The sequence below is a fragment of the Thamnophis sirtalis genome, unplaced genomic scaffold (genome assembly GCF_051295495.1).
Source record: "Thamnophis sirtalis isolate CommonGarterSnake01/CBP01778 unplaced genomic scaffold, rThaSir2_p1.2 scaffold_2, whole genome shotgun sequence".
In the NCBI taxonomy this organism is placed as follows: Eukaryota; Metazoa; Chordata; class Lepidosauria; order Squamata; family Natricidae; genus Thamnophis; species Thamnophis sirtalis.
The window spans coordinates 142856161-142877476 of NW_028261382.1; the positions used below are offsets into that span (position 1 = coordinate 142856161).

Consider the following 21316-nt stretch of genomic DNA (forward strand, 5'->3'; position numbering starts at 1 on the left):
TGGGGAGAACTCCACAGGCCCCCAATCCCCTCTCAACCTCCAGCTGACTCTGCCATCCGCCATAACCACACATGCCCCTCAAAGGCAAAACTCAGGGGGCTGAATTCTACAGGGGGAGGAGTAAAGGGGGGATTTGAGGGGCAGCCCAAAGCACCATCTGTCTAAATTTGCATCAGGAAGGCAGTAACATTTTCATAGACCATGATCAGAGGAGCAGCTGATCCTATGGAGAGACTCCTCCTGCATTCAGTCCCAGGCCTACAAGTGGAAGTACCCCTTCCTTCCTTCCTTCCTTCCTTCCCTCCCTCCCTCCCTCCCTCCCTCCCTCCCTCCCTCCCTCCCTCCTTCCCTCCCTCCCTCTTTCTTCCTTCTAGCCTTCCTTCCTTTCCATTCTTTCTCCTTCCTTCCTTCTTCTTGCCTATCTGCCTTCTGTCTTTCTGCTCTTTAGATCTCTCTTCCTCCTTCCTTCCTCTTTCCATCCTTTCACCAAAAATCAGGATGTTTTATTAGCATCAGCATCATTCTGCTGAAAATGCCAGATTCTGTGGTACTTCTGGATGAGATTTAGAAAATTACAGAGACATGAGGAACCATTATATAATTTCACTTGGCAAAACTCTGATTAAAATAATAGCAACAAAATGTAAGGTTTTTTAATTTTAAAACTCTAGCAAAACATAGATTTATTTCCAGTTTAGTTAATTAATGTCATTATAAAAAGGAATGCAATTGATTAAATAAAAATGACTTTTTCTTTTATTAAGAATACTTATTCTACACTAAACTAGAAAATATTTCATAGGCCCTTCAACAAGTTTGTTACAAGTTTTCAGGAATGCATGCATTCTTGAAACTGATACCATGTAATGTTAAAAAGCAGATGGCTAACTAAGTACACTAAAAACCATGTTTAATTATTTGCTACTTGAGACCAATAGCAATGATGAAGAAATTTCTGTCATCCTCAGTGACAATATTTTTAGGGCCAAAAAATAAAACTCTGTATATTGGATCTGTTGAATGGAGAAAGGCCTGCTCCCCCATTTCAAGGAGCTGCTGCTTCTTCCACCGCCTCCTCCCCCCCCCACCTCTTAGAAGTCCAGCCAGCTGCTCGCCAGCTCTCTGTGGAGACTCACCCAGAGTTTTCACCGTGATTTGCCTGGTGAGGGGAAGTGGCAGGTTGATGCAGACCAAATCCACAGTATAATAAATACAAGTATAATAAATACCTTCCTCCTCCTTCTCCTCGCTGTGATCTGGATGCCCGACGCGCCTTCCTTTCCTCCGCGTTCGGCCCTTTCACGTGGAGCCTCAAGATTATGAGCAATGCAGGGTTGCTACGTTAAGGGTGCCCGGTCCCAACTGGGAACTACTGCTGCTGCAGCACCCGATCCCTGCAGCAGTGGCTGGCTCTGCTCCCGGCCACGGGCCCCTGTCCTGCCGCGTCCAGCGCGTGTTCAACAGCATGACCCAGCATCCCAAGCGGAGCTCCCCCCCCCCCCGCCTAGCTGCGTTGCGCACATGCGCGGGGATTCAATGTATCCGGCTGGATTCCTTGAATCCCCGCGCGTGTGGGCAACACAGCTAGGCGGGCTCCGCTTGGGATGACCAGGCTATGGAGGGCATAGCCTGGTCATCTCAAGCGGAGCTCCCCCCCCCCCCGCCTAGCTGCGTTGCGCACATGCGCAGGGATTCAAGGTATTCGGCCGGATTCCTTCAATGCCTGCACGTGTGTGCCATGCAGCTAGGCAGGGGAGCTCTGGGTCGTGCACGTTTGGGATGACCCGGCCAGGGAGGGCCAGCGGCAGTGAGCCGGGCGGGCAACCCACTTGCTGTTGAAGACGCGCTGGACGCGGCAGGGCAGGGGCCCGCGGCCAGGAGCGGCTTCTGGTGGCTCCCAGGCGGCGATCCCACCACCATCCGCTCGCAGCTCTTCCCGCCCGGACGCCCAAAGCCTCCCAGCCCACCCAGGGTGAGTCAGCTGCAGTGCAGCCGGTGGTGGGCAGGAAGGCTTCTGGTGGCTCCTGGGCGGCGATCCCACTGCCATCCGCCCACTCACTCGCTATGCTACCCCGCCCATGCGAGCGCAGCGGATGGGCGGGGGAGCGAGCCATTGAAGAAGGCGCCAAAATTAAGCGGGATCTTTTGGGAATGGCCCGGGACGTGGGAAAAATTATGAGAAAGCGTGCTTGTCCCGCCAAATGCGGGATGTCTGGTCACCCTAAGTATATACAGTTTCAGTTGTTTCAGTTGCGTTTATTTATAGGCCGCCCTTTTCCCTGAGGGGACTCAGGGCGGCTCACAACTTATGGGAGGGGAAGACGTACGATAACATAAAAATACAGTATGTGGTTAAGATCAAACAACATTCATTCAACATTCGGGCGGGGGCAAACTATAGTCTTTACCCCCAGGCCTGGCGGGATAGCCAGATCTTGAGGGCTGTGCGGAAGGTCTGAAGGGTGGTGAGGGTACGAATCTCCACGGGGAGATCGTTCCAGAGGGTCGGAGCTGCTACAGAAAAGGCTCTCCTCCGCGTAGTTGCCAGCCGGCACTGGCTGGCAGATGGCACTCGGAGGAGGCCTAATCTGTGGGATCTTATGGGTCGAGAGGAGGTAATTGGCAGAAGGCGGTCTCCCAAGTACGCAGATCCACCACCATGAAGGGCTTTATAGGTAGTAAGAAGCACCTTGAAGCGCACACGGAGGTCAACAGGTAGCCAGTGCAGCTCGCGGAGGATAGGTGTTATGTGGGCGAACCGAGGTGCACCCACGATCACTCGCGCGGCCGCATTCTGGACTAGCTGAAGCCGCCGGATGCTCTTCAAGGGCAGCCCCATGTAGAGCACGTTGCAGTATTCCAGCCTAGAGGTCACGAGGGCGCGAGTGACTGTTGTGAGAGCCTCCCGATTCAGGTAGGGTCGCAACTGGCGCACCAGGCGAACCTGGGCAAATGCCCCCCTGGTCACAGCCGACAGGTGGTGATCAAAGGTCAGCTGTGGATCCAGGAGGACTCCCAAGTTGCGAACCCTGTCTGAGGGGTGTAAATTTTGACCCCCCAGCCTGAGCGTTGGAACACTAACCAAATTTTTGGGAGGGAAACACAACAGCCACTCGGTCTTTTCTGGGTTGAGTACAAGCTTGTTAGCCCGCATCCAGTCCCTAACGGCTTCAAGACCCCGGCTCATCACGTCCACCGCTTCATTGAGTTGGCACGGGGCGGACAGATACAGCTGCGTATCGTCCGCATATTGGTGGTATCTTATCCCGTGCCTCCGAATGATCTCGCCCAGCGGTTTCATGTAGATGTTAAATAGTACGGGGGACAGGACCGACCCCTGCGGCACCCCATATGATAGGGGCCTCGTGGTCGATCTCTGACCCCCGACCAACACCGACTGCGACCTGTCCGAGAGGTAGGAGGAGAACCACTGCAAAACAGTGCCTCCCACCCCCACCTCCCGCAGTCGTCGCAGAAGGATACCATGGTCGATGGTATCGAAAGCCGCCGAGAGGTCGAGGAGAACCAAGATGGAGGCATGGCCTCCATCCCTGGCTCTCCAGAGATCATCGGTCAATGCGACCAAAGCGGTTTCTGTGCTGTAACCAGGTCTGAAGCCGGACTGGAAGGGGTCCAGGTAATCGGCTTCCTCCAAGGACCGCTGGAGCTGGTAGGCCACCACCTTCTCAACAACCTTCCCAATAAAGGGGAGGTTGGAGACTGGACGGTAGTTGTTAAGTACGGCTGGATCCAAAGATGGTTTCTTCAGGAGGGGTCTCACCACCGCCGTTTTAAGTGCGGCAGGGAAGTGCCCCTCCCGAAGCGAGGCGGTAATAACCGCTTGGATCCAGCCCCGTGTCACCTCCCTGCTGTTAGCAACCAGCCAGGAGGGACACGGGTCCAGTACACAGGTGGAGGCACTCACAGCCCTCATGGCCTTGTCCACGTCCCCGGAAGTAACATCCTGAAACTCAACCCAGCGATGGTCAACCAAATCGTCCTCTCGTGCCTCGGCTGGTTCTGCAAAGGTGGAGTCCAAATCCGACCGAAACCGAGCAACTTTGTCCGCCAAGAACTGGGCATAATCTTCAGCCCTACCCTGCAAGGGGTCCCCCGTATCCCTCTTATTTAAGAGGGAGCGGGTTATCCTAAACAGGGCGGCTGGACGAGACTCGGCGGACGCAACCAAGGTGGCAATATAAGATCTCTTTGCTGCCCTAAGTGCCCTGATGTAATCCTTGGTGCAGGTTGTTAAAAGTGCTCGGTTCGGTTCGGATTTATCGGACCTCCACAGGTGCTCTAGGCGTCTCCTCCGGACTACTTTACAGTGCTTCACAGCACTGTGAAGTGCTCGGTTCGGTTCGGATTTATCGGACCTCCACAGGTGCTCTAGGCGTCTCCCACTACTTTACAGTGCTTCACAGCCCTCTATAAGTTGTTTACAGAGTCAGCATATTGCCCCCAACAATTTGGGTCTTCATTTTACACATCTTGGAAGAATGGAAAGCTAAATCAACCTTGAGCCTGGTGAGATTTGAAGTGCCAAATTGCAGGCAACCAGCAGTCAATAAAAGTAGCCTGCAGGACTGCGCTCTAACCACTGCCCCACCATGACTCATTATCAGTTGTTATATTCAATATTATCTTAACAACATATACAGTATTAAGTTACAGCTGTAAAAATAGGATTTTCTGATTTCCAACAATTTTCTGAAGCTAGAATTTAATCAATAGGAGGCTGAAAGTTTTCATTTCTGTAATGTTTCTAGCATTTCTCTGCCAACCATGTGGCATCATCATGATTGAATAAATATTCATGTCTGCAGTTAATATGCTTCCAGTGTCAACAAAATGTTATTTTTACTTTTATCTATAAAGCATTGAATGCTGTATTTAATAATATTTAGATTTATACTTTTCGTTACATCATGCAATCTAGCTATTATTTACTGCAAATAATTTTGCTCCTCAGTCAATAACAGAGCATCATCACAAAAGGTACACATATATTCATATCCCAAACCATTAAGTGTTTAACTTCATATATATTTATCCATAAATATATTTTATAACTAAAGGGACATCACAGATTTACTAATCTCTGTTCGCTGTTGAGCCAGTCAAAATATATATATAGAAATATTTTTTTACACATGCTTCACTTCTATTAAATATTCTTCTTAGATTAGTCAACCAACATTAAACTCAATCTTAACACAAAATAATCCACAATTTAGGTCTATTCACTTTGTCATATGCTTTCTCTAAATTAAAATACAATTTTAAAAAAATTGCAATTCTATTTTTTCAATTATTTGAATAAATTTATGGTTAAAACACATTCAAAACTGAACTTTTTCTAGTAGATAATCCACAAATAATTACCCTTCTCATTCATTCCCAGAGGCCCAATAACTTCTTTTCAGCTCAGTAACTTTAATATATTCTCTTATCTCGTTCTCACTCATCCATTCATGCTCTTTAATAGTTTTTCCCTGGATCCCATTCATCCAGAATGTTGCATAATTTCCATAAATTCACTCAGAATAAGGCTGAATAAATCATAACTGGCCAAGACAGACATGTCTAGTGACACTGTAAATAATGAATTAAGAAAGGCTCCAACAGTCAACCATAAATTAGAAAAATGTGACATGATCTAATCAAACACATGTTAAAGCACCATTTCAAATATGAAAGCTATCTGTCAGCCTCTGCTTTGCTACTACTTCAGCTGCCATTGAAACGGGGAGGGGGGCATGGTATTTGGGAGGGGACTGATTGTTGTGCTGGAGGAAGATTCTAGAGTTTGAACTGTCCACCTTACTGCGCATGTGGAGGAGGAGTGTTCCCACCAAGGCCAATGGAACCAGCATTCCATCCTGGTGATGCCTTTCGAAGTTATCTCACACCTGACAATTGGGAGAATTATGATTGGACTGTGCACGGGATGCCAAGGTAAGGGGAATGAATTATACAATATATTATTCGCATTCACGCCTAAATAATCAGACTTCGCCTAGCTTCACTTCTATTCATTTATAATTAGTAAAAGTACACTTGATTTCTATCAATGGAGTCCTGTGGTTTTCTTTCCTGATTTTTGAATGAAGAAGGGCTGACAATAAGCGAAGTCTCAACCTCCACCCCACCAGGAGCTACAACCTAGCGAGGGGGGTGTTCTCACAAGAAGAAAAAGAATGTCTTTGCATGTGAGTGATGAAGAGGAAACTGAAGGGGCAGCAGCAGAACCATCTTTAACTGAAAGGCTGGCTGGTCCATCGTCCCCGATGGACTTTGGGTGTGGGGCAAAAAGAGGAGTCTGAGGAGTTGGATGCAGGAGTCACGAGAAGGAGACCAAAAAAAATCAGCAGAATGGGGTGACGCTGGGGATGAGGATTACAAATTGTCCCACACCATGCGACTCCTTGAGGAAGCTATGTCCGAATGCAAAAACCGTGGAAGAGCAATGGAAAGGGAGCAAGCTGAAGAGTTTGAACAAAGGTACTCCATGCATAGGTTAAGGGAGGGTGAAGAGGCCGAGGGGGGTTGGGAGCAAGGAAACCCAGAACCAGCCTTCCCCCCCCAGCTAGGGCCACTCCAAGAGTAGGGGGGGCAGGCGACGCCGATTGGCAAAAGTCCCTCTCTTAACAGTGAAATATAATGGCGATCCCAAAAAGTTAGGGTTGTTTGTCATACAGATTTGGAACTATATGGAAATTTATGGTCCGGATTTAGAAACAGATGATATGAAAGTAAGAATGGTTTTACTCTCATTGGAAGACAAAGCGGCCGACTGGATGGTGGGCTTACACCAATGCAATTCCCCTCTCCTGAGGAATTTTAATGACTTTATGGCTGCAATGAAGAGGAGGTTTGATGATCCGCTGATTGAGAAATGCGGGAAGGTGAAATTTATGGCCCTGAAGCAGGGACAAAGACCAGTGGCTGAGTATATTCAGGAGTTTCAACAGCTGTCAGCCTATATGAGGGGATGGTCAGAAGATGCTTTGTTAGATCAGTTTGCTGGGGGATTGAATGAAAAAATTTACCAACAGTGCGTTAACAGACACCTTCCCCGCCGTGTGACTGCTTGGTATGAACATGCAGCAGACGTTGAGTTAGATTTGGCCAGACTTCAATGCATGAAAGAGGGAGAAGTGGAGAAGTCGCCCCCCCCCCATCGGCCCAAAAAGCCCCTGAATTATGATTGGACTGTGCACAAGGATGCCAAGGGGAGGGGAATGAATTATACAATATATTATTCGCTTTCGCGCCTAAATAATCAGACTTCGCTTAGCTTCGCTTAGCTTTGCTTCTATTCATTTATAACTAGTAAAAGTACACTTGATTTCTATCAATGGAGTCCTGTGGTTTTCTTTCCTGATTTTTGAATGAAGAAGGGCTGACACTATCTCAATTATTCATAAGCAATTAAAATATAGCAACAAGACAGTGGTCTTCAGAGGTTAAATGAAGAGGCTTTAAATATATATTGGAAACCAAGCTTAGCACTTGGGGAGGTCATTCTACAATCTAGGTCTCAGAGAAATGGTATTATCTGAACCTCTCCACCGTTTCCATTATGCCAGTAGATATGGATTTTGGCTGCTAATATTAAAGATCAGACAGAAAAGAGCGGGGAGAAATGAATCACATTGTTATTATTCCTAAAATACAACAGATCTTTGTATTTATAAATAGACCTCAGTTTTTAAAAAAAAGCCAGCTGCATCGGTGTCTGCATTGTCACAGTGGGATGATCTAGTTGTTTTTAAGCAGAAAACTTCAGTAATTTCTTTTGTCTGCCAGCTGGTGACTAGATATTGGAACAGCCTTAACTAATTAGTAGAGTGTCCCATCCAATAACTAGATTCACTGTGTCTACCACCTGCAAACTACCGCATCTGAGATCAATGAAGCTTCTTTCTGGCACATAGAAACGATTCAACCTCTGTTTTTCTCTCTCAGCAGGAAGTCAGTTGCTCTCTGCATGTTATCTATAATAGCCCAAAAAAGAATGGAGGATACATAAGCAGCCCATAAGTCTGAAACAAAATATATGAACTCCATATGTTGCTCTCTTGAGCTTTGTTCTGCAAAGTGTGTAGACATGGAAGAGATTTTATTTCATGAAGCTTATCAGAAATAGGAAAGTTAGAAATCAGTACAGTAGGAGGGAGTGTTTTAATACAACAAAATACCCATAAAGAATAACAGTTTTTGTTACAGCATCTACTGAGCTTTTGCTGGTGTATTGTTCAAGTACTAAGAAAGAATGTTCTTGGTCCTAAATTACTAGATTGGATAAAAAGTAGACAGGAAACCCCACAGGCAGAAGAAAAGAGGATATAGGGCTTAATGTATTATGTGAAGGATGCTCTAGATAGGCAGATCCCAAACCAAAGGGCTTCCGCAAATGGTGTGTGGAAATTAATTAATGAATTAATTAGTTAAATAAATTGTATCATAAACAACCTAAAGTATAATATGAAATAGTAATGCTAATCTTCATGCAGTTTCTTTTATCATTCATTTCAGTTATATGTACATACATGTGTACTGCTATATGCTCCTGATCAGTGACGTGCGGTGAGGGATACCGTTGGTGAGGCAAGAGCGCAGCAGCGGCAAGAAGCAACGTCCCCGCCGCTGTGTCCGACAGGCGTCTCTCGTTTATGATGGACATAAACGCGAGACGCCTGTCAGACACAGCGGCGGGGGTGTTGCTTCTCACCGCTGCCCCGCTCTGCCGCCTCGCCCCCCTGCCTCCTCTGTCCCCGCTGACATTCTTGGGAGCAGGTCGGGTGGCTGGCTGGCTGGGAGGAGAAGAGCGGTGAGTCTTTGTGCCAGCTGGCCGGCCAGGCAGGGAGCAGGTCGGATGGGGCTGGCTGGCTGGCTGGCTGGGAGAAGAGCGGTGAGTCCCTCCCCAGCCAGCCACAAGGACTCACCGCTCTTCTCCTCCTCCTCCTCCTTGTCCTTCCCGCTCGGTGCTGGGCTGGCTGCAGAAGAAATGGCGGCTGGTGAAAGAAAAACCTCTCCAGAAGCACCCTTGCACTTGCGCAGTGGCTCAAGTGCAAGACATGATTCGCTGCTCCCAGATCAGGAGGCGGGAGAATCAGTGCCTCTTTTGCATATTAATTTTTTTGCTTTTTAACTCCTCCTTAACTTTTAAAAGGCGAAAAATTCCTTAAGCAAAAGAGGCCCCGAGTTCTCTGGCCTCCTCCTAGTTAACACTGAGAGCAGACACCAAGCCACTGTGACTTGAAATCTGGTAGCAACTATCCTGGCTTTAATTAATTTTAAAAAAAATATTTAAAACTCTTTCCTTTCTCTCAGGAGACTGGGGAGGCTCCGCCTCCCTTGCCTCTAGGGACTGCACGTCCCTGCTCCTGATATATTCAATGATGGAAAAGTAGAGAAAATTGCTATTATGCTACTGATATTAAATTGCCTTCTAAAATGTATTGTAAAATGTTCTCTTTTATCTGGAGAATGTAACTATTAATAACTTTAATAAATAAGTAAGATGTGGAATTTTTTTAAAATGTTGTTAACTTGAATTGTACTCTGCTCTTCAATAGGATTTATAGGGCAATTCATCATCATATTAGAATCACCAAATTTAAAAGCAATTGTGCTAGATTGTTCAACAAGCAACTTCTGGGATTTACTATATCACAACTAAAATATGGGTATTCTAGCAGCCATTTCTTCTGTCTTATTTTTTATCTTTAATCTCATGAGATTGCCAAAATGTACAACCTCATACCTCAGATCTACATACTTCTCTCAAACTCACTGGGGAAAAAAATACCCGTCAACCTAGAAAAATTGGAATTATTGATTTGATTTATTCGATTTGTATGCCGCCCTATTCCCGAGAGACTCAGGGCGGCATACAAACCGAATAAATCAAATCAATAATTCCAATTTTTCTAGGTTGACGGGTATTTTTTTTCAGTGTGTTTGAGAGAATTATAATTTACATTGAACTTCAAGGTGACAGATTCCCACCTAAAATTTTTCAAAGTATTTTTCTATACACTAATTCCATCAATTATAAATATGCATACATTCCAATTTTCAAAGTCCATATTACATTGTGGCAGAGGAAATTTGACAAGCTCAAGTATGCAATAAAATCAACTATTCAATATAAAGCCATCCTGTTTTTATTTAAAACAATGTGCAATGGCTACAGAATTCTTGGCTTCAGCTTTATCAGCTCATCAGATTTATGTGGTATGGCAGGCAGAAATCTCCAGTGAAAGCTTTGACAGAAGTAATGTTAAACTAGAACAGACTAAGCATCAGACTTATTCAAGTCTTTAACTGACCTTATCGCATTAAAGTGCTAGATGTAAGATATTTTCTCTTGAAGTGTACAGGGGTTTATAAAAGCAAGAAGCTCTGCCAAGTTGTAGATGCATTCAAGTACTCTTGCCCTTATTAAAAAGCACTTCTTGGCACCTAGCAACTCTGAGCATTCCAGCCTGCTAATTTATAGCTAGAAATGCAACATAAGTAGAAGTCAAAGACCATCCTTTTTACTTACATTCATCTCAATCAGCCAAAATCTAAAACATAAAAGCCCATGTGATCAGAAATAAATATTTGCACACACACAAAAGTGAATAACTATACTATGCAATAAGAAAAACAGTCTTTTTTGTTCATTGTTTATTAATGGAAAGTATACTCAACATTTGAGACTTTCAATCTGGGGAATCAGTCAAACTTGGCTGAAAACAAACCACGATGAATACATTGCCTTTTTCTCATCTCAGAGTACAAAGAAAGAGCAGTTCAACATATATCTACTCCACAAAAGAGCAGAGAGACAGAAGAACATATATGTTCCTATTCCTCCTAAAAAAAAAGTTACAGTGCCATCATTCATTACATTCTAAGTCATTTTTAATTATAACACTGAGCCATTATGGATATGTGATTATAAAAAACATGGAAATAGAAGGACAGGATACTATTCAAGGCCAATAAAGTCTTGGCCAATCAGTTATAGCCTTCTGACTGAGAGCTGCAACCCATTGGAATTTGTTACAGCGGACCTGAATATAGGACTGGAGTGAATGGTCTTATATTGGGACAGGCAATAGACCTACTGAATAAGTGAACTTGAACAGCTTGCTGCTTGGTAGAGCAGATTGCCATTGATGGAAGATAAAAACAGGTCTATGAGTTTGCGGTCACTTGAAAGTGGGCACCAAGAGTGATATTAGGGACATATCCCCCCCTTTCCTCCCAATGTATCATCTTGGCCCTAATCATCTGCCATGAGCTTACCTAGAAATGTCTCCAGTAGCAACCAGATTGTCCCCAACTGTGGTGGGAGAGAGAGTTGTTGCCATCTAGATTTAGGGGTAGATGGCTTGCAATATTATGTTGTAGGAATAATTCTTAATATTGTATGTTTGAGTGAATGGTACTATTGTATGCTGAAGGGAGACCCAGTGAAAGGTATTTCCAATAGCAGGCCCTGTGTGCATTGTGGTTGGGTTGGAGACTCCCATTTAGTTATCTGGGCATGGAGGTATTAGGTAGCCTCAGCAAGACGTGGGCATAGATAGTTATATATTTGAGGCTATGGCAAAGAACACTAGATCGGCCATTGAAGGAGTAGAAAAACCTCCAATATCATAGAGATTTTGATTTCTGACCCACCCTGAGGCACCATCCTAAGGGTCAGATGGCTAATTTGCTAGATTACTTTGCCTCAAGGTGCTTAATGTAAGTAATGCCAGGTCTTTTTGCAATTACACTACTACTGCAGTTGTTAGCACCAGAGAGCATGTCAGAAGAAAATTGGCCCCTTTCAAAAGTGTGGAGGGAGGAGGTGAAAGAGAGAGAGAGGGAGAGGAAGCTTTCAAGCCACTGGTCACCTGGCTTGGCAACTACCTGGACTATTCCTTGCAATTTTCTAAGAAATATGAAAGAAATAAGAAAAGTGTTTCGTCATTGCCTTCCATTTTGTAGAAGTGAGAGAGAGTAAATAGTCCAAAGTTATGTATCTGGCTTTATACCTAAGGTAGGGCTAACCATCTCCCTTTTCCTAACCTGGTATCTTAACCACTACACCAAACTAACTCTCTTAGAAAGTATTAGTGGGATCAAATCAGTGGTGGGGTTCAAAAATTTTTACTACCAGTTCTGTGGGCGTGGCTTGGTGGGCATGGCAGGCTTGGTGGGCATGCTGAACATTTCATCAAAACCTTGTATCCTTTATCAATCCTTTCCATTTTTAATTATAAATACAAAAACCAATAATTCCATTTTTCCACTTCCATATGTACAGAAAGACGGTAAACACTTATTTGAAACATATTGGTCTTCCATACAGATGCTTGTTAAATATTTACTGTTCTCGTTCATTGTTGAGTCTCCAAATGGCCTATTTTTTTCTGCAACTTTTTTCCATGTTTCCACCCACCCAATGTTATTGACAGTAGTTATATACAGTATTGCACACATATATCCCAAAATATTCCTGACACTATTATAATTTAAATTAAATATGTTTCAGTTCTACAACAAATTTAAGATCAAAATGTCATCTGATGTTTAATCCTGTAAACATGACCAAGTAAGGCACACCACCCATTGTATGGTCATTTGATCCACCACTTTCCCAGATTTCATTTAAAATTTATGGGGGGGGGGAACACTCACCCATTTTTATTCTGGTAAACAAATGGTTCAACTTCTAGATATGGTATGCTTTTTAATTTCAGTAAAGAACTGTACAAAGACATGTTAAACCAGTCGCCAACCATTTTTGCTAACATGACAGCCAGCATGATGAGTAACAAAGATTGTACATCATTTGTGATTTCTACCTAAATGTGGAGGGAAAAGAAAGAGTATATTACTAGAAAATGAATGTATCAATTATATCAATAGCCTTATATAACCCTTAGTTATAATTACTATGCAGTCTTTAAATAATTATTACCATTAAATAAACTATGTCATCTGGAGAATATAGCACATAGTAATTTTTACATCATATTTCTTTTCTGATGATTTTCTGCCTGACAAAATATTGTTTTATTTAATTCTATAGAGAAGCCTGCAAATTGTATCTTTGACCTTTCACTTGAAAAGCATGCATTCTACACTGAGCATGGCTGACAAAGTAGGAAGATATCACTGAATAGTTCAACTGCAGCAACCACTCTAGATAGTGTCTCCAATGACTTGTTTCTACCTATAAAAGTGATAGATACCTTTTCAAGCTTTGTGTTAAGATTAGTCAATTACAGCTATAAGGCTGGTTCCCCTCTTTATTATTTCAATGTGCATGAATCAATTCATTGGCAGTAGCATCACCAACTATCAGAGATAATCTGCTGCTATCAAATAGGAGCTCTTAAACCAGTATAGACTGCATTAGGAAAGAGCTGTGAGCAATATCATCTAAGTTAAAACATCTTAATAGTAAATGGAAGATAGAATGTGGGAAGGCAAAGAAAGCAACAATTAGAAATGGAGAGATAATTTTCCCCCAGGCTATTGTCTCAGGTAAAATCATTATCTCATAAACTTCAGTTTTATCCATGGGCAGAAAAACATATAATTATTTCTCTTGGGTAACATTCTTCTATAAAACAAAGAGCAGTTTTGGATTATCTAAATTTCCCTGAAATTAGAACAAAGTCAAGAATGAAGTCAATCTTCCCACACCATTGCCACCCTAATCCAAATCAGGAGAGCCATTGCTGCCTTTCATTGTTCATAAAAAAGAAAAATAAACAGTGAGAGATCCTACTCTAATGCTCCCATCAGATTTGCTTTGTGGCATGCATGACTTTGAAGCTTAAAGCCATATTTAGGTGAAAAATTAACATTTTTATTAATAGCTTTAGATGCTATTCAATAAAATAATCATGAACCTTTATGATACTAGGTGCATAACAATGTATTAGGCTCAAGGAACCAAGACAATATGATGAATAATTGCTCAGAGAAGTTTCTTTATTACTGTTAACCCATAGACAGGAATCTTGCCAAACTAAAGCACACTCTGCATAATTATAACACATATCCTGTGAAGATTTAGGGAGTATCTTTCCTAGGCCTCTTTCTGCATGCCAAGGACTGATTTGCCTCTTAATTGTTTGGGAAAGACGCCCTCCCTCCTGCAACAACATGCAACTGTTACAATTCTGGAATTATATCTTAATTCACAGCAACCCTATTAAATAGAAAAAGTAGAACTAGTATGATGATATGACATTGGTTTAGCCCCCACCCCCCCACCCCCCATACACTGACACTTACCCAGAATCTTAAAACAATTCTCTGCGAAACCCTTCTTCCAATATAGTATTCTACTATGGATTTTAGTCATCCAGAGGAAAAATCAGAAAATAGTGTGTTCAACTAAATGTGCTTAAAAACATATACATAATCAGGAGTTGTGCCTTCTCAAGCTTCCCGATAAACTAATGATTCAAACTATATTCAATATGCATTCCCCCAAAAAATCAGACAGTAGTGAATGCATGCAACAACAAAAAGGAATTAAAATAACCTACTATTGAAAATGTCATAGACAATCCTTGCATAGGATTTTCTGACCTTCTCTACAGTATTACTTCTTGAATACGCATTTCTATGCACATTCAATAGACAAAGGCTGATTGTAAATGATGTTAAGTCCTATTTGACATAGTCGTGTGGATTTTTTAAAACAAGGATGGGACAAATTGATCAGGGATTTTCTTGCATAGGAAAGGGGATTTAATCTTTTCTTCCTGTACTGCAATCTTAATCAGTCAAGTTTCTTTTGGAAATGAAAGGTTAATTTCTTTTCACTAAATAACAACTATTGGGGGGATTTCAACCAAGTCTGCAGGGCCAATAGAATTATCTAATTATCCCATCTCTCAGGGCCTATTATAATTCTATATGCATCTTCTTACCTATCAACAACTTCTTCAGCTTCAACCTCAATAATACACAGGCAAACAATTGATACAAACTCAAGGTAAACCGCTCCAAACTCGACTGCAGAAAATACAACTTCACCAACAGAGTGGTCGATGCCTGGAATGCTCTAGCCGACTCTGTTGTTACATCATCAAACCATCACAGCTTCAACCCTAAACTGCCTACTGTGGACCTCACCCCATTCCTAAGAGGTCTGTAAAGGAGACATGCATAAGCGCACCAGCATGCCTACCATCCCTGTCCTACTGTCCCCATTTATTTGTATTCATTTCCTTTGTTCATGCCCATGTTCATCCTTATACCGGCTATCTTGTACATGTTTGACAAACTAAATAAATAAAATAAAGTAAAATCTTCCCAATCTTAGCCTCAGGTTTCAAGTGCCTATACCAAATGTTTAATTGGGATTCTCATTGTTTTAAAATTATGTCCTGGTGCTTCTTTTTTTCCCCTCCAAGCATACCATCTTTTTTTTAAAGTATAAACATTTTTCTGGACAGGAATCCCAACCCCAGAAAAATTTGAAGAAACTAGTTAAAGCAACTTTTGGAAGCACATTAGTAGTGGAGGCATTGCAGTAGTCAGAAGGAAGCAGAGGAGGGGGGGTTGCTAGTGCCTCCCTCCTACAGTAGCTGGGAAAGGTGTCTTGCCCAATGGTGAAATTCATTTTTTTTCACTACCGGTTCTGTGGGCGTGGCTTGGTGGGCTTGGTGTGGCTTGGTGGGCATAGCAGAATCTCCATTCCCACCCCATTCCAGGGGAATGATGCTACAAAATATCCGTTCCCACCTCACTCCAGGGGAATGATACTGCAAAATCTCCATTCCCACCCCACTCTGGGGCCAACCAGAGGTGGCATTTGCCGGTTCTCCGAACTACTCAAAATTTCTACTATCTGTTCTCCAGAACTTGCAGGATTTCACCCCTGGTCTTGCCCCTTCCTGCCCTCTGATAAGCAGAAATGAGGCAAGACGGAAGAGCCAGTAAGCATGCGGACAGCATTTTGGGGCTTGAGTGTGACTGAGATTGCTCGAGATTTTATTCTTGCCTGGACAAAGAGAGATTTTATTTCCTTTATCAAAACATAATATATAAAAGCTAAATTGACTGAACAAACCCTGATTTATCAAAGAAAGGGTTGATCTGAGAAGCTGTTCCAAACCCATTTATCTCACATATTGGTTTGTTGCATTTCCCCAATTGTTGTGATGCATTTCTATGCCAGTTGAGTTTTCATTATTTGGAATATATTGTCAGGTAAGAGAAAATAATACAATAAATATATATTCCTCTAGATGTCCCTCACTCAATAATTGGTTATGTTTTTATTTTCCCTTTGGGGCTTAGGAGAAGATTGCTCCCATAATGGTGAGCACTGCTTCATCCCCATTTATTCTATTGGGGACTATCACTTTAGACACCGACAGACAAAATGTGTTCTAGGAAGAAGAGCAAACATTTTTCTCTGCACCATATTGAATTTTTAAAGTACATTCTTTTTTTTCCCTAAACTTCAAATGTGATTACCATATGGTGACTGTTAGGTATAATTATAACTTTAGTTGAGGTAATAATTTAATTAAAAATGAATAAAGTACATGTTTGATTTTAGTCTATGTTTCCTCAACATTGGGAGGGGTAAGCCTAATCAGCAAACCCATGATTCTGGGAAAATGTTACATAAAATTACATTTTCACTAAACTGTTTTAGATAGATATACTTTCCCATGAAATTATACCTTTTTGTTTTCTTGTTCATAAAAGTTGAACAGTTCCATTTTGAAGTTGTGCTGAACATAGCCAGAAAAGCACTTAATGTCACCAACAGATGTTTTGCTTTGCTTTTTTGCAGCAGATGGAAGCTTTGTCCTTTTTCTTTCCCAGGAGGAAATGCCAACAGGGTTGTGATCCAGCCATGACATCAAACTGTGACAGTTTACTTCTGAGTATCAAACCTTTATCACTGGTATGAGATCTTGCCATAGACTGCAGATATTTATGACACCAGCTGTACTACTGTTGTACAGACACAAGTATTGATATCCTGATTCTGTCAAACCTAGGTTTTATTCTATATATATATTAATGCTTAATAAAAGAGTAAACTCTTCTGTACTTTATCACAGTAACAATGCCAGAGAAAGGTTTATCACTTTCTGAGTTAGTTTTTGTCATTGCTTGTCACTATTTGGACATAAATAATATGCATCCATCTGGAATATCTATAGAAGTTGAAAATTGTACCAGGTGAAAATATAAATCAAGATTTATTTTTACCTGTAGAAATGACTTCCCTATTATTAAATTGTCTCTTATTGAATTACTACTTTAGGGACTCAGAATCCTCCAAAATCTTACAGCAGTGTTTCAACCTTGCTGCCCACTTTAAGAGGGATGGACTTCAACTCCCAGAATTCTCCAGCCAGCTTTAGTTGAAGTCCATCCCTCTTCAACAAGAGGGGTGGGGGATTGAGAAATACTGCCCTAGTGGCAATGCCAGTCAGAGCTCCTGATAGTAAGATAAAAAATCCAGAACATAAGGACAGGTAAAATCCTGCAGGTATAGAAGAATATAATTCACCCAGAAATAGCAACTTCAAAATTATACCATGACAATTCACTTCTGTGTTGTTGCCAAAAAGTCCACATAAACATAGCTGAAATGTTTAAATCAGTCTGGGAGCCAAATAAAGGTAAATGTAAAGGTTCCCCTCGCACATACATGCTAGTCGTTCCCGACTCTAAGGGACTGTGCTCATTTCTGTTTCTAAGCTGAGGAGCCAGCGCTGTCCAAAGATGTCTCCATGGTCATATAGCCAGCATGACTAAACACCAAAGGCACACGGAGTGCTGTTACCTTCCCACCAAAGTGGTCCCTATTATTCTACTTGTATTTTTTACATGCTTTCGAACTGCTAGGTTGGCAGAAGCTGGGACAAGTAATGGGAGCTCACTCCGTTACGCAGCACTAGCTATTCAAACCACTGAACTGCCAACCTTCTGATAGACATGCTCAGCATCTTAGCCACTGAGCCACCGCGTCCCCATAAGCCAAATAAAAAAGCATGCAAACTGGATAGACACTGCTATATTATTGGGGAAGAAAGTGAAACTTTCATAAGCAGATGTGGAAAAGCAGAGGATCATATCAATCCAATGAACATCAATTTTACACACACACACAGTGTGTTTGTATACATATATATGTATATACATGTGTGTGTGCGCGCGCATGCAATAGAGAAAGACATTGAGGAATTTTGTGACAAATTGTAATATGTGCTCAATCAAGAAAAGATGGAGTACTATTAATCAGTGACTGCATAGCAAAAGTTTGAAAATTGAGATAGCTGGAATCACTGGAACATTTGGACCGAGCAATGAAATAAGGGAGGAAAAAGGTTTATGGGGATTTCTGAAGAGATTATTTGTTTATTGCCAAAGCCTGCTTCAAGCAAAATAAACTCAGGTTCTATAAAGGGACACCAGCAGATACAAACACTGGAATCAAATCAAACACATAATGGACAACAGAAGATGAGTAAATGCTATCCTATCAGACAGAACACTTCCAAGTACAAACTACAGAACAGAGAATAAATGGTGTTAAATATATCAAGTTACGCTTAGAAAATTAATGAAAAGAGCAGGAGGAGTGGAATAATGTAAGTCAGGATATAGGATGAACATAAAGAAGAGACTAAGTATATTTACCTAATGCAGTGTTTTTCAACCACTGTGCCGTGGCACACTAGTGTGCCGTGACATAGTCTAAGGTGTGCCGTGGAAGAATTACTTTATATATAGTCAATATAGGCACAGAGTTAAATTTTTTTAACATTTTCTAATGGTGGTGTGCCTCGTGATTTTTTTCATGAAAAAAGTGTGCCTTTGCACAAAAAAGGTTGAAAAACACTGACCTAATGTGCAAAAGACCATGAGACACTATAGGAAGAGCTAAGATATACGGTTATGAAAGCTGAAGCAAATATATTATAAAATTTCAGTGAATCCAAATGGCTTTTGGAACAAGTTATTGTGATAAACAAAGAAAAATAAAAGATTAAAAAATCAGCAATATAGAATTTCAAAATTAAGCTAATTGAAGTAATGAACATACAAGCACAGCTAAGCTAAACAAATAAAGATCAATAAATAATACCTCAATCAAGAATATCAACAAACGATGGATAATAACAAGAAAAGAAAAATTAGAACTATTTTTAAGATCAGAGAAACATTCATATAGCCACAATGGAATTACTTGGAGTAATCATGAAAGAAATCCAAAAGAGACAAATTAGATTAAAGGAAGATGGAAATACCATAATTAAAAGTATTGTAAAATAAGAGAAACATTTGAGAGAAAAAGGCGTTCAAGAACCTTTTCCTTACAGTGACTATTTTACTTCATTTTCTCCTGCAGCTTTAAAGTGCTAACAGTTACATGTCAACATAGAACAAAAATGTGGCAAATTGTAAGAGGTACTCGATAAAGAAAGAACAGAATACTACTGACCTGTGATTGGAATGTAAAAGTTGGAAAATGGAGATATCTGGAATCATTGGATATAATCAATTATATCCCTATGCTGAAGAAGTAAGATGCAGAAGAATATGTGTAATTTACCAAAGTATCACACTAATTCTTTATGCCAGCAAAGTTTTATTTGACCAAAGAAGAAAGAGCCATATGTGGTAAAAGAAATGAACTAACAGACATGAAATCAGATAGCTAACATTAAAACAAAATTGTGGAGACACCATGAGATCATGAAGAATAAACTTGCATGTGTTTTAATAACTTTGTCAAAGATTTAGGTTGTTTAGATCATGTTAGAATGTGACATATATTAAAACTAATGGAAGTGCTAGAACATCTGCTTATTCTTCCGAGGAACCTTCAACATCAACAAAAACTGCAATAAGAACTATGCTTTGTGAAATTAGAAAGTTTGAATTGGTTTAGAATAGAGAAAGGAATAAGACAAAAATTAATATGATCCCCATAATTGTTAAATTGATGTATTATAAGAATGGAATTAGTGACAACTGATATTTCATGTCTTGTTTTCAACAAGAGAATAAAGCATGAACTACAGCATTTCAGATATGCAGATGACACCATTTAGTTATCTAAAAATAAAGAAGACTTAGAAAAGTTCATTATAAAATAAATATGGAAATACATCTGGGTTCACGGTAAGAAAATTAAGATCCACCATCATGTTTAAGGTGAGAAAAATAAAGATGTAGCTGGTTTTCTTGGGTTCAAGAATAGATAAAGATAGAAAATATACTGGAGAAGAAAAGGGAAGATTAATCCTAGGGAGGAAAGCCAATGATGATGATGAAGAATAAGGATATTTTTATGATTAGAAATATCAGAACATATAAAGCAAAGATGTTCTATTGGTAATATATGACTATAAATGTTAAATAACTGAGATGGATCAAGAAAAAACACATAGATGCTATGAACTATACCAGTGATGGTTAACCTTTTTGGTGCCAAGTACCCAAAGCATGTATGCGTGTGTGTGTGAGTGCATGCGTATGTGCCCCAATCCCCAAAATGCAATGCAAGCCCTCCCCCTGTGCATGTGCCCCCCTCCCCAGTTTGGCTTCAAGGTTGGTGCTGGAGACTTTTCAGGCCCAAAATGGGGTGGGGGGAGCTCGCAAACTCCTCAGTTTCTCTCCCCAGCGTGCCCAGGCTTTCTCCTCCATTCTTGCCATGGAGAGAACCTGAGGAGATTGGGAAAGGCATGGGCAGCAGAAATGCAGGAGAAAACTAGGGCACACTGGGGGAAGAAAAGTAGAGTGCGCTGGGAGGAAACTGCGGAGATCAGTGAATGCCCTGCCCCTGCACATGCGCGGCAGAGATCCAAAGACCAGCTGGCCGTTGGGAGGCATGCATATGCGTGGTGAGCCAGGCTGGGACTACGTCTGGTGTGCCTGCAGAGAGGGCTCCAGGTGCCATAGGTTCACCATCACGGAACTATGCTATAGATTGGAAACAGTAACATGGTCTGCAAAATTAGCCGGTCTCTGTCTTGTACCAAATAAAACTGACTGCTGTCTTGAAGCTAAGATCAGGCAGCAGATCATATGAAACAAGACAGAATAGAAAAGTATATTGGTAAGGTTGAGGGAAATAGAAGATATGATGATAGATGATATGGACTGATAGGGCCAAGAGAAGACTACCACCAGATACAGTTGAGATGGTAGATATTGGTCCATGCTGTCCAAAAGAATAAAGCATGCTAGCTTAATATCCCTGCTCCTACAAATGTCTGTTTGTCCTTCTCATTCTTTGTCCCTATATTATTCTTTTTAAATG

The 21316-nt window shown here is 41.5% G+C and overlaps 1 protein-coding gene across 1 annotated transcript in view; it reads right to left on the reverse strand.

The window, feature by feature from the left end:
• The window catches only part of LOC106539084 (chloride channel protein C-like), an 84237-nt gene that overhangs the window by 31890 nt on the left and 31031 nt on the right, over nucleotides 1–21316 (reverse strand). The window contains exon 12 of the mRNA XM_087703865.1: nucleotides 12691–12857. Coding sequence (XP_087559991.1) covers nucleotides 12691–12857 — 167 coding nt within the window. The remainder of the gene's footprint in view (nucleotides 1–12690; nucleotides 12858–21316) is intronic.